Source organism: Saimiri boliviensis, chromosome 6 (genome assembly GCF_048565385.1).
Source record: "Saimiri boliviensis isolate mSaiBol1 chromosome 6, mSaiBol1.pri, whole genome shotgun sequence".
NCBI lineage: Eukaryota > Metazoa > Chordata > Mammalia > Primates > Cebidae > Saimiri > Saimiri boliviensis.
In genome coordinates, this window is record NC_133454.1 from 111,114,015 (window position 1) to 111,124,904 (window position 10,890).

Here is a 10,890-nt window from a genome sequence, read left to right on the forward strand (position 1 = left end):
TATCTTTTACTTTACAGCAGGTTAAATTTCAAATGGATTAAATATTTAAACATGAAGAAATGAAATTCTAAAAATTCTGTAGGGGAAATGGTAAGATATTTATTTCTTTTTCTTTTTGAGAGACAAGGTCTCACTCTGTCTCCCCCAGGCTAAAGTGCACTGAGCGGGATGATCATAGCACACTGCAACCTCAAACTCCTAGGCTCAAGTGATCCACCTGCCTTAGCTTCCTAAGTAGCGGAGACTGCAGGTATACAACATCCTACCCAGCTAAATGTTTTATTTTTTGTAGAGACAGTATCTTGCTGTATTGCCCAGGCTGATTTCCTCCTGCCTTGGCCTCCCAATGCACTGAGTTTACAGGCATGAGCCACCATGCCTGGCCCAATTAAATTTCTTAATAACCTTGGAATGAGATAGGGCTTTCTAACTACAACTGAAAATCCAGAAGTCACTGAAGATCATTAAAAAGCCAAACTCGCCGGGCGCGGTGGCTCACGCCTGTAATCCCAGCACTTTGGGAGGCTGAGGCGGGTGGATCACGAGGTCAAGAGATCGAGACCATCTTGGTCAACATGGTGAAACCCTGTCTCTACTAAAAATACAAAAAATCAGCTGGGCATGGTGGCGCGTGCCTGTAATCCCAGCTACTCAGGAGGCTGAGGCAGGAGAATTGCCTGAACCCAGGATGCGGAGGTTGCAGTGAGCCAAGATCGTGCCATTGCACTCCAGCCTGAAGAGCGAAACTCCGTCTCAAAAAAAAAAAAAAAAAAAAGCCAAACTCTGTAGCAATCAAAATCTGCATCACACAAAGTGTACCACAAGTCCAAAAGCAGGTTTTAAACTCGGGAAATGTATCTGTAATTCATATCATAGGCAAAGATGATCTCCCTAAAATATAAAGAGCTGTTTAGCAACAGACAAGATAAAAACCTCTTAGGACAATTAACAAAATATAAAAGCAGATAGTTTACAGAATAGACATACAAAAGGCTAACAAATATAAAAGGATGGGCAGCTCCACTCCTAAGAAGGTAAATTCAGATTAAAACCATGTTTCTCACCCGTCAGATTGGCAGAGGCCTAAGATTTTAGTGACAGACTCTGGGATGGGGCTATAAAGAAATGGTGATACTCATATATTTCTGGCAGGAGATTAAATTGTTATAATCCACCAGGGCATGATGGCTCATACCTATAATTTCGGCACTTTGGGAGGCCGAAGCAGGTGGATCACCTGAGGTCATGAGTTCAAAACCAGCCTGGCCAACATGGTGAAACTCTGTCTCTACTAAAAATACAAAAATTAGACAAGTACAGTGGCTCACGCCTATAATCCCAGCTACTGGGGAGGCTGAGGCAGGAGAATCGCTTGAACCCAAGAGGTGGAGGTTGTAGTGAGCTGAGATTGTGCCACTGCACATCAGCCTGGGTGACAGAGTGAGACTCCATCTCAAAAAAAAAAAAAAGAAATTCTAGAAGGAAACCTAAGAAACAAAATAGTGTTTACTTATCTACAGTGGAGACAAGGATGGGAGGGACATTTCCCTGTATAACTTTGTATATTTCGTGGTTTTTCAAACGTTAATGTGTTACCTATTCAAAAAGTTTTTAAAAAAATGGAACATAGACATGAAATACAGTTCAGCTATTCAGTAGTTGAATGAACTTGGGCAAGACTCTTAACCTCTCTGAAATCTATAAATAGTTTTCTCATTTATAGAAGGGCTGTCATAGTAGTATCCAGCTCATAGGATTGTTCTGAGGATTAATGAATGACAGGAGGAAGAGAAAGTGCTGAGGAAAGTGCCAGCACTTTGTTAATACTCAGGTGAACGGCCATGACTCGTGTTACTGAACTTAATCTTGGTAATAAGTGAGAATGTTCTTGAGAAGACACCAGCCTTAGCTAACATTCCTTTGCAGAACCAGACGTCCTGGGTCCTCTCCAGCATGGCAGCCCTCTACTGGAGGGTGAGAGGCCAGGGAAAGAAGGCCATCGACTGCCTCCGCCAGGCCCTGCACTATGCACCACACCAGATGAAGGTGAGTGGGACTCAGAAGGTGGGAACTTCTGTCCCTTGGTTCTTTCCATTCCCCGTGGTTTATTCTGCCCTTTCCACTAGCCTTCCTCATGCTCAGCCAGTGAGGACGTGGTGCAAGGAGGGGATGGGGCCGGAGGCTCTGACCGGGCTTGCGCCCCAGCAAGCCTGTGAACTGTCCCTACTGCGTGCCTCCCCAGCCTCAGCAGGTTGGAACATTGGGGAAGGCCCTCTAGGTCACTGTAAAACGTAACTGCATTTAGTCCCCTTTCCGCTGTGTTCAGAGCCACCCAACATACAGCAAATGCACTGGCCTAAGTGGGCTAAGACCTAGAAGTCAGTCTGGGTTGAGCTTGTCCTTAGGGGCCTGGAGACCTCTTAGGCTTGTTTTGCTTATCCTCTTGGCTTGAGCTTGCTTCCAGGCACAGAGAAAGAAGCAAATGTCCATTTTTTTTCTTATACATCGGCCAGTTCCTGGTCCTTGTCTGACTTCCACTTTTTACGCAAAAAACAAAACAAAACCGATTAACCCTGTGTAACATCAAACTTTTTCAGAAGACCAGTTATCATTATGATGGCTGAGAAAGTACAGTGTTTTATTGGCACATTTGTATTGATGTGTTCTGAGTTCTACATTAATCCAGATCTTGTACTTTTTTTTTTTTTTTTTTTTTTTTTGAGACAGCGCCTCACTCTGTTGCCAGACTGGAGTGCAGTGGCGCAATCTCGGCTCACTGCAACTCCACCTCCAGGTTCAAGCAGTTCTTCTGCCTCAGCCTCCCGAGTAGCTTGGACTGCAGGCACGTGCCAACACACTTAGCTAATTTTTGTATTTTTAGTAGAGACGGGGTTTCACCATGTTGGCGAGGATGGTCTCGCTCTCTTGACCTCGTGATCTGCCTGCCTCGGCCTCCCAAAGTGCTGGGATTACATGTGTGAACCACCGCGCCTGGCCTAGATCCTCTACTTTTTAAAGACATAGCTGGTGTCGTCTTTGTTCATCAAGGCGACATATGGAATGATGGAAGGAACACAGGATTTACTGTCCGGCATTGCTGAGTTTTAAACACAGCTCTGTCTCTTACTAGCTTTGTGCATTTGGGCACCTTATTGCACTTCAGTGAACTCATCCAGGGTCATGCATTCCATGGCTGTCCCATAAGGACCAAGATAGATCCTTTTTTTTTCTGTTTCTTCTGTGTCTGCTATAGAACCCAGTATGGTGTGATACAGGTAGCAGTTGCTCAGGTAAGACATTTAAAGGGAATATTTGTGATAATAGCAGTATTGCTACTTGTTGCATCCATCATTTGGTACTCTATACTGACAGGCAATAGGGAAGGGCTGAGGGTCTACCTCTAGAGTCAGCAAACATCCTGAACACTTAGGCCCTGGAGGCCAGACAGCCTCTGGTGCAACTGCTGAATTCTAGCATTGTAGTATGAAAACAGAAATACGTAGAGGACTGGGAATGATTTGTCCTAATAAACTTTTTTGAAAATAGGCAGCAGACTAGCTTTGCCAACCCCTACTCCACATAATATGATGGAAATTATTACAGACATTATTTTGGCTTTCTGACAGCGTGACTCCCAAGTGTGGTCTGTGGACAGTACACAGACCTTTTCTTAGCTGTCTGCAGTGAGACAAGGAGCTTCACCAGAAGAAGCCAACTGTATTACTCAGCAGATTGTTTGCTTCAGCTGGCATTTTGTTGTGTTTGTTTTTCAAAGCAAGACTTTGCCAATGAAAGAAGTAATTGATTTATATTCTGGTACAAGCACCTTATCTATCACAGACCAGTAGCACACAGCAGAAAAGCACTTTGAGTTGCACCGTGCTAATCATTCACCAGGAAACACCAACTGTATTCTTTATGATCACCAGAAACAAGAATGAAAGCTCAAAACCCAATTTTCCCTTCTCACCATTCTCCTCCTCCTCCCAGGATGTGCCCCTGATTAGCCTGGCCAACATCTTGCACAATGCCAAGCTCTGGAACGACGCCGTCATAGTGGCCACCATGGCAGTGGAGATCGCACCGCACTTTGCTGTGAACCACTTTACTCTGGGCAATGTCTACGTGGCAATGGTGAGAGATGGGTGTGAGCAGAATGCACCCGCTCTGCCAAACACTCGCGCATCTTTGATTTCAAAACCTCTTTGAATATGTCATCACCTGCCAGTTTCCTATAAGCTTTCTGTCTGAAATCGCTAGTTCCACCAATGTTATATTTTATGGACAAGGGTTTGAGAGGTTTTTTTGAAAATGATACATGAAATTCTTCTAAGTATTTGCAACTACATAGTTCCTCAACATGAGTTTAACACTAACAGTAGAGTCAGATTTACCTACAATTTCCTAGAGACACCTCCTGCTCCAGGAAACCTCTCCTCACACTCCACATAGACACACACATGCTCTCTGGATTCCAGGTTTGACCAGGTACCTGTCGTCACACTCATGACACCCTGTGCATATTTTTCTTGTGGGATTTTCATCTTGTTTTCTAATTTTTTGTTTAAATGTTTGTCTTTCCCTCTAGCCCACGGGCCCATTGGGGACAAGACTCCTCTTCACCTCCCTGTTCCCAGTGCCTCACAGTGTTTTTGGCCCCTGCTGGGTGCTCACCAAGTAGTTAGCGAATGATGAAATTCCATTGGTTTCATGGAATACCATGGACAGAGAAAATGGCAAAGACATCGTCCAGATCCCTCATTCTGATCAGAAACAGGAACTGATTTCAGAACTGAAAATCCCAGGGAGACCCCCTTAAAGCTGTCATAACCCAATTTAGCGGGCAAATCATACCATTCATTTTCTTCTAAAATGTGGCTTCACACATAGGGCTGCTATTCCCAAGATGCTCTCAGTAATTGGCTGATCGAGTGAGCAGTCCTGGGCTACCAGCTGCATATATCATCCTTGACTTCAGAGGTGAGAAGTGTTTTGCCAGGGAGGTATTGCTGAATACGCAGATTTCCCTCTCTGCTTCTTAAGTTGAAGAATCTGTCATTGCCCCCAGTAAATGTGAAATTTGCTGCTATGAACAAGGAATTAAGTCTCTCATTTGGCTAGAAGAAATCATTAAACCAGTTGATTTGGGCTTTTCTTTGAGAGTATAACTCTAAAAGATTAGCACCTTCAATATGGCAGGCATCATTTCCCAATCTTTGTTAACATTTTTAATGTTAAAGAAAATTTTAAAACTCTTCAAAATGTACAAGTCAAATTGAGATACCTGACTTAGTTTCCGTCTTTCCAGCTACATTAGAAATTTTAGGCAGATGTTTAATGGGCATTTGTCCAGCATGGTTCCAGAGGTTTCTGTGAGGATGAAAGGGAAGGATTTCATAAAGCACCCAGCACAGTGCCTGGCACATTTCCGGCCCTCAGTAATGTTAGCTCTTATTAGTACCACAATTATCACTGTTGTGGGGTTTGTAAAGCTGCTCTACCCCTTTTCCTTTTCTTCTTGCACTCTGCCATAGTTGTCTTTGTGATGTTACGTTACCCCTTGGGGCTGAAGGCGGCTGTTTTCTCCCAGAAGAACCTCAGAGTTTTCCAGAGACTTAGATCCATTGAGCCAATGCTGCAGGCTTGTCGGTAGCACAGAGGTGCTCCTTGAGAAAAAAGAGGTCACGGTGTATATTTAGTCTGGCGGCGCCATCCCCTCACATTTGTCTCCTTGTCCCTCACAGGAAGAATTTGAGAAAGCGCTGGTGTGGTATGAATCCACCCTGAAGCTTCAGCCCGAGTTTGTCCCGGCCAAGAACCGAATCCAGACCATCCAGTGTCACTTAATGCTGAAGAAGGGACGGCGCTCGCCTTAGCGGACTCCTCCTGTCTCTCTTTCTCTTCACTCACGCTCTCAAAAAACAAAAAAGAATAAGAAACCAATCATTGTCAGTATCTACTCTTAATGATGTGTGTGAAAATAACTAAGACTTATAACAGGACTTTTACATATGTGGGAATTGGTTTGTTTTTGTTTTTAAGTTTCTTCTTTCCCCCAGCCCTCCTCAAAAGAGGCACCTCCAGAAACACACATTTCTTAAAAAGAAAGTGCAGCTTCAAGATACTGTGTAAATACTGAGCCAAGACATTTCTGGAGCTGCGCTTTGTCTCCAAAACCTCAAATGCCTTTAGGGCTCTTCTCAGTGGTCCAGCTAACCTCCTCCTTGGAGGAGGAGGAAGCCGCATTGCGCATTCTCTGCTTCCTGTCGTAGCCTCTGTTGTTGATGGAAATGCAAAAGCCCGAGAAGCAACGTTCTGCGCTCTCGCCGTTAGATCTCCATGCTGTCCCAGTCTTGTCTGTTCCATGCTGCTATGTTACAAACTCTCAGAGGTAGTTTGCAGGGGAGGAAGGGGAATATGATTTTTAAAAACAAAACATTTACAACAACAGAAATTCTTAGGATCACCTGACCTTTGTAATGTTATTTATGTTGGGGAGGGAGGGGGGCTGAGAAGGGGCAACCAGCAGTGTGCAACATCTTTATCATTTGTACTTTCATTACAAATCACAAGGAAATCAGTAAGTTGCAATCCTATAGAACAGGTTTATATATATAGAATATGTATATTTGAAGCCCTCTACAGACTGAGTCTATGTTTTACTAATTCTTTGTTCACTGTGTTACCCATCTTGGAATAAGGTGTGAGTGTCAACTCCCTCTCTCTGAGGCTTCCAGACTTAGCTCCTCAGGAGAGTAATGAGCCGAGGTTGAGCATTTCCATACAGTGCTTTTACCTTTGGTCCCAGGAGAATCAGAAACTCCAACATTTTGGAATCTTCAAGGGCACATACTGAGAAGAAAATAAAAGTTGTTTATGAGCAAAATAGGTCTGTCGTGTGATTTTTCTTTAGAACCTGGTGAATTTGGGCAGCTGTGAAGCCCAACTTTAATTCTGGATCGAATCTTCCCAAGTCCTACATCGGCTATCTTTCTTTCAGCAGCAAGGTGAGGGGACAAAAAAAAATCCATCACTAAGTTTTACAGTTGATGAACTTACTAGAACGATGCATTTAAGCAGGAAAGACAAGTTGTCAGCACATGTTCAGAGTTTGGTGTATAATTGACCTTCCCGGCAAAGGAATAATCATCTAAACCACAGAGTCATGCGCCCTCAGGTAAGCACTGATCTTAAAGTTCACCCAAGTTAAGTTTCACAGACAGCCTTAGGGTGCACTGTATAAGTCGGGCATTCACCTTGGGACAGGAGTCCACTGAAAACGGCATTTCTATGGGCTTCACTAGGATGTTCAAGACACCGATCATCTCAGATATTGGCTCATTGAACTTGAAGGGTTTGTTTCTAGCACAGACTAATTTCTTAGAAGCAGGTCTGTAATTTCTTACATCAGACATACCTGTGACCTCTCTGTTTTTTGTGCAGCTAAAGTCCAACACACTCCAGTTTTATCAGCTGTATTTTGAGAACAGCAAGCTCGTTTGTTACTGAATATAGTGAGACTTTATTCATTAGGTGGGTGGGAGGCTGGGAGGGGGCATAGAAATTAACTCTTATCTAGATGTGGTTCCCTGCTTCCTCACCTCACCACAATTGTTTCCTGAAACCTTCAACAGTGGCTTGACTTTAACATACAATGAAATTCACTCTGGTATACAGTTCTAGCACCACCACAACCATCAAGATACAAAACTTTCGTCACCCCAAAAAGACGCCCTTGTGCTGTCCCTTTGTAGTCAAAACTCCCCAACCCTTAACCCTGGGCGCCACGTATCTGCTCTCCCTCCCTATCGCTATTCCTTTTCTATAATGTCATATCAATGGAATTACTGTATGGCCTTTTGAATCCAGCTTCTTTCCCTCAACATAGTGAATGCAGTTGAGGTGTGCCCACGTTGTGTGGATCAGTGATTGATACTTTTTGTTGCTGAGTAGTGTTCCATTGTTTGTCGGCCTGTTGGAGGACATTGGGATGCTTCCAGCTTCTGGAGATCGTGTATAAACCTGCCCTAAATACTTGCATATAGGTTTGGCTGGGCATGGTGGCTCACACCTGTAATCCCAGCACTTTGGGAGGCTGAGGTGGGCGGATCACTTGAGGGCAGGAATTTGAAACCAGCCTGACCAACATGGTGAAACCCTATCTCTACTAAAAAAAAAAAAAAAAAAAAAAAAAAAAAAAAAAAAAAAAATTAGCCGGGCCTCGTGGTGGGCACCTGTAATCCCAGGTACTCGGGAGTCTGAGGCATGAGAATCGCTTGAGCCCGAATGGCAGAGGCTGCAGTAAGCTGAGATTGCACTACTGCACTCCAGCCTGAGCAACAGAGCAAGACTCTCAAAAAAACCAAAACAAAACAAAAGTTGCATATAGGTTTTTGTGTGCACATAGGTTTTCATTTCTTTTGTGTTGATAATTCAGCAAGTATTTTTCTACTGTGGACTTTTTTTTTTTTTTTTTTTTTTGAGACGGAGTTTCGCTCTTGTTACCCAGGCTGGAGTGCAATGGCACGATCTCGGCTCACCGCAACCTCCGCCTCCTAGGTTCAGGCAATTCTCCTGCCTCAGCCTCCTGAGTAGCTGGGATTACAGGTAGGCGCCACCATGCCCAGCTAATTTTTTTGTATTTTTAGTAGAGACGGGGTTTCACCAGGTTGACCAGAATGGTCTCGATCTCTTGTCCTCGTGATCCACCAGCGTGGGCCTCCCAAAGTGCTGGGATTACAGGTGTGAGCCACCACGCCCGGCCTACTGGGGACCTTTTAAGAGCTGAGACGGTCAGCCAACACTGAATGGAGGCAACTTCAAGTCGGTTTTATACAGAAGGAGTACGGGGTAGGGACAGCTACAAATCTTATCTGAAAGGAAGAGGAAAGAACGTGACCTTTCTTTGAAATGACTTGGAAGGACCTCCAGAGCATTGTTCCCAGCCTCATTTCAGATGCTGCTTCAAATCAGGTGTGGCGGCAAGCTGCACTGCATGGCGGCTGACAGATCATGAATGCGTACCTCCCGCAGGGCTGGTGACGTGAAGGCCCCGTGATGATGCCAAGGCAGGCAGCAGCCCTGCCCTGTGGCTGCCATCCTGGAACTCTATGGGGCTTATTCACTAGATACGTCAAAGCTCTAACTCGCACTAATCTTTGACACTGGCTTCAGCTCACTGGGAATGAAACTTGGAGCCCAACTCACCAGTGTAAGGGGCGGCTGTTAGCGGCCTTTCTGTTCCACATACAGGAACCTGAGAGTTTCCAAGGCAGATTCCCCCAGAACATTGACCTCATGAGAACTTTGGCCCTAAAGCAACTCCTTTGTGGGAGGGCTGTTCCTGCCTCCGAGAGCCCCAGAATGGGTTCCACAAATCTGCGTTCCAACCTTAGTCCCGCCTCTCGCTACCAAGGAGATCTTGAACAAGTATTTAGCTCTGAACGGAATTTCTCACTGAAAGAAAATAATCTGAGAATGATAAGACTACTACTCTTCACAGGGATAGCTGTGAGAAGGAGATTTTTTAAATATGAAGCATTTAGCACGATGTAAACACCCAGGAAGGAATAGCTATTGTTATCTGCACCATGTTGTAGACTGCATTTTTTTTCTTTTCCCAAGACAGTCTTGCTCTGTTGCCCAGGCTGGAGTGCAGTGGCACGATCTCGGCTCACTGCAACCTCCACCTCCCAGGTTCAAGCAATTCTCCTGTCTCAGCCTCCTGAGTAGCTGGGACTACAGGCGTGTGCCACCACACCCGGCTAATTTTTGTATTTTTAGTAGAGATGGGGGTGTCACCACGTTGGCCAGGTTGCTCTTGAACTCCTGACCTCGTGATTGCCTGCCTTGGCCTCCCAAAGTGCTGGGATTACAGGCATGAGCCACCACGCCCAGCCGAAACTAGATATTTTAAAGAAATTTGCTTAAGTTAATTTTAAACAAGACCCAGCCATTGAACTCCTCCCTGGCACATCTGGTCAGGCCAGCCTTGCTGTTCTGATTTCCAAACCTTTTGCTTAATCCATTCCCCATCAGATGTGCCCTCTTCTCTCTGGTTTCTGCCCCACTTCTAGGCCTCTTTTACCCAAGCTTTTCCTAATGACACTGATTGATCTGCACCTTCTCTGATCATTATAACAGCTTCAATTCACTGAGCCAGACAGGAGGCTGTATGCAGTCAGAAACATCAAAGATTTATCGAACTCTTAGTATGTTCCAAAATTATTCTAAGAGCTTTACAGGAAATACAATTCATTTCAGCCTCTTATCAAACCAACAGTGTATGTACTGTTGGTATCCTGATTTTAAGAATGGGAAACTGGAGCCCGACATTTAAGTAACTTTCCCGAGACCACAGCTAGGAAGTGATGGAGTCAAGGTCTGGGCCCAGGAAGTCTAATTCTAGAGGCTGCACTCCCAACCACCATGCTATACACCCAGTATCTCGTTGAGTCTTCACGAGTGAATTCTCCGATGAATTCACTGGGTCTTTTGAGACAGTGCAGCCTTTTCTAGGTGCATAAACCTCCTCCATTTGGACACTCCAAACAGAGTCCTCCATGGCTCAGCACTGCCTGCCTTTCCATGATTGTCTTCTGCCACTCATTTATTCATTCAGCAAACATATATTGAAGAACTACTATGGAGCCAGGCACTGTGTTAGTCATTGCAGGTAATTCAGTATGGTGCAAGAATAGAGGGTGGGTGGGAGAGGTGGTAAGAAATGAGACTGGGGCCACATCATGAAAGAGATCATACACACAGCTAGGGGGTTTGGATTTTGTCCTGAGTGAAACGGAAAGCCATTCCCCAGATTGCACTTCAGGCTACAATTTAGGATTTCCCACATGCATCAAAATTCTACATTCCCATGCCTGTGATCATGCT

General features: G+C 44.7%; 1 protein-coding gene across 1 annotated transcript in view; it reads left to right on the top strand.

Moving 5' to 3' along the window:
* Window positions 1-6,886, top strand: part of TTC17 (tetratricopeptide repeat domain 17) — a 141,298-nt gene extending 134,412 nt beyond the window's left edge. Inside the window, exons 23-25 of the mRNA XM_003920009.4 lie at window positions 1,927-2,046; window positions 3,991-4,134; window positions 5,745-6,886. Coding sequence (XP_003920058.1) covers window positions 1,927-2,046; window positions 3,991-4,134; window positions 5,745-5,876 — 396 coding nt within the window. The 3' untranslated portion in view covers window positions 5,877-6,886. The remainder of the gene's footprint in view (window positions 1-1,926; window positions 2,047-3,990; window positions 4,135-5,744) is intronic.
* The last annotated feature ends 4,004 nt before the right edge of the window (window positions 6,887-10,890 follow it).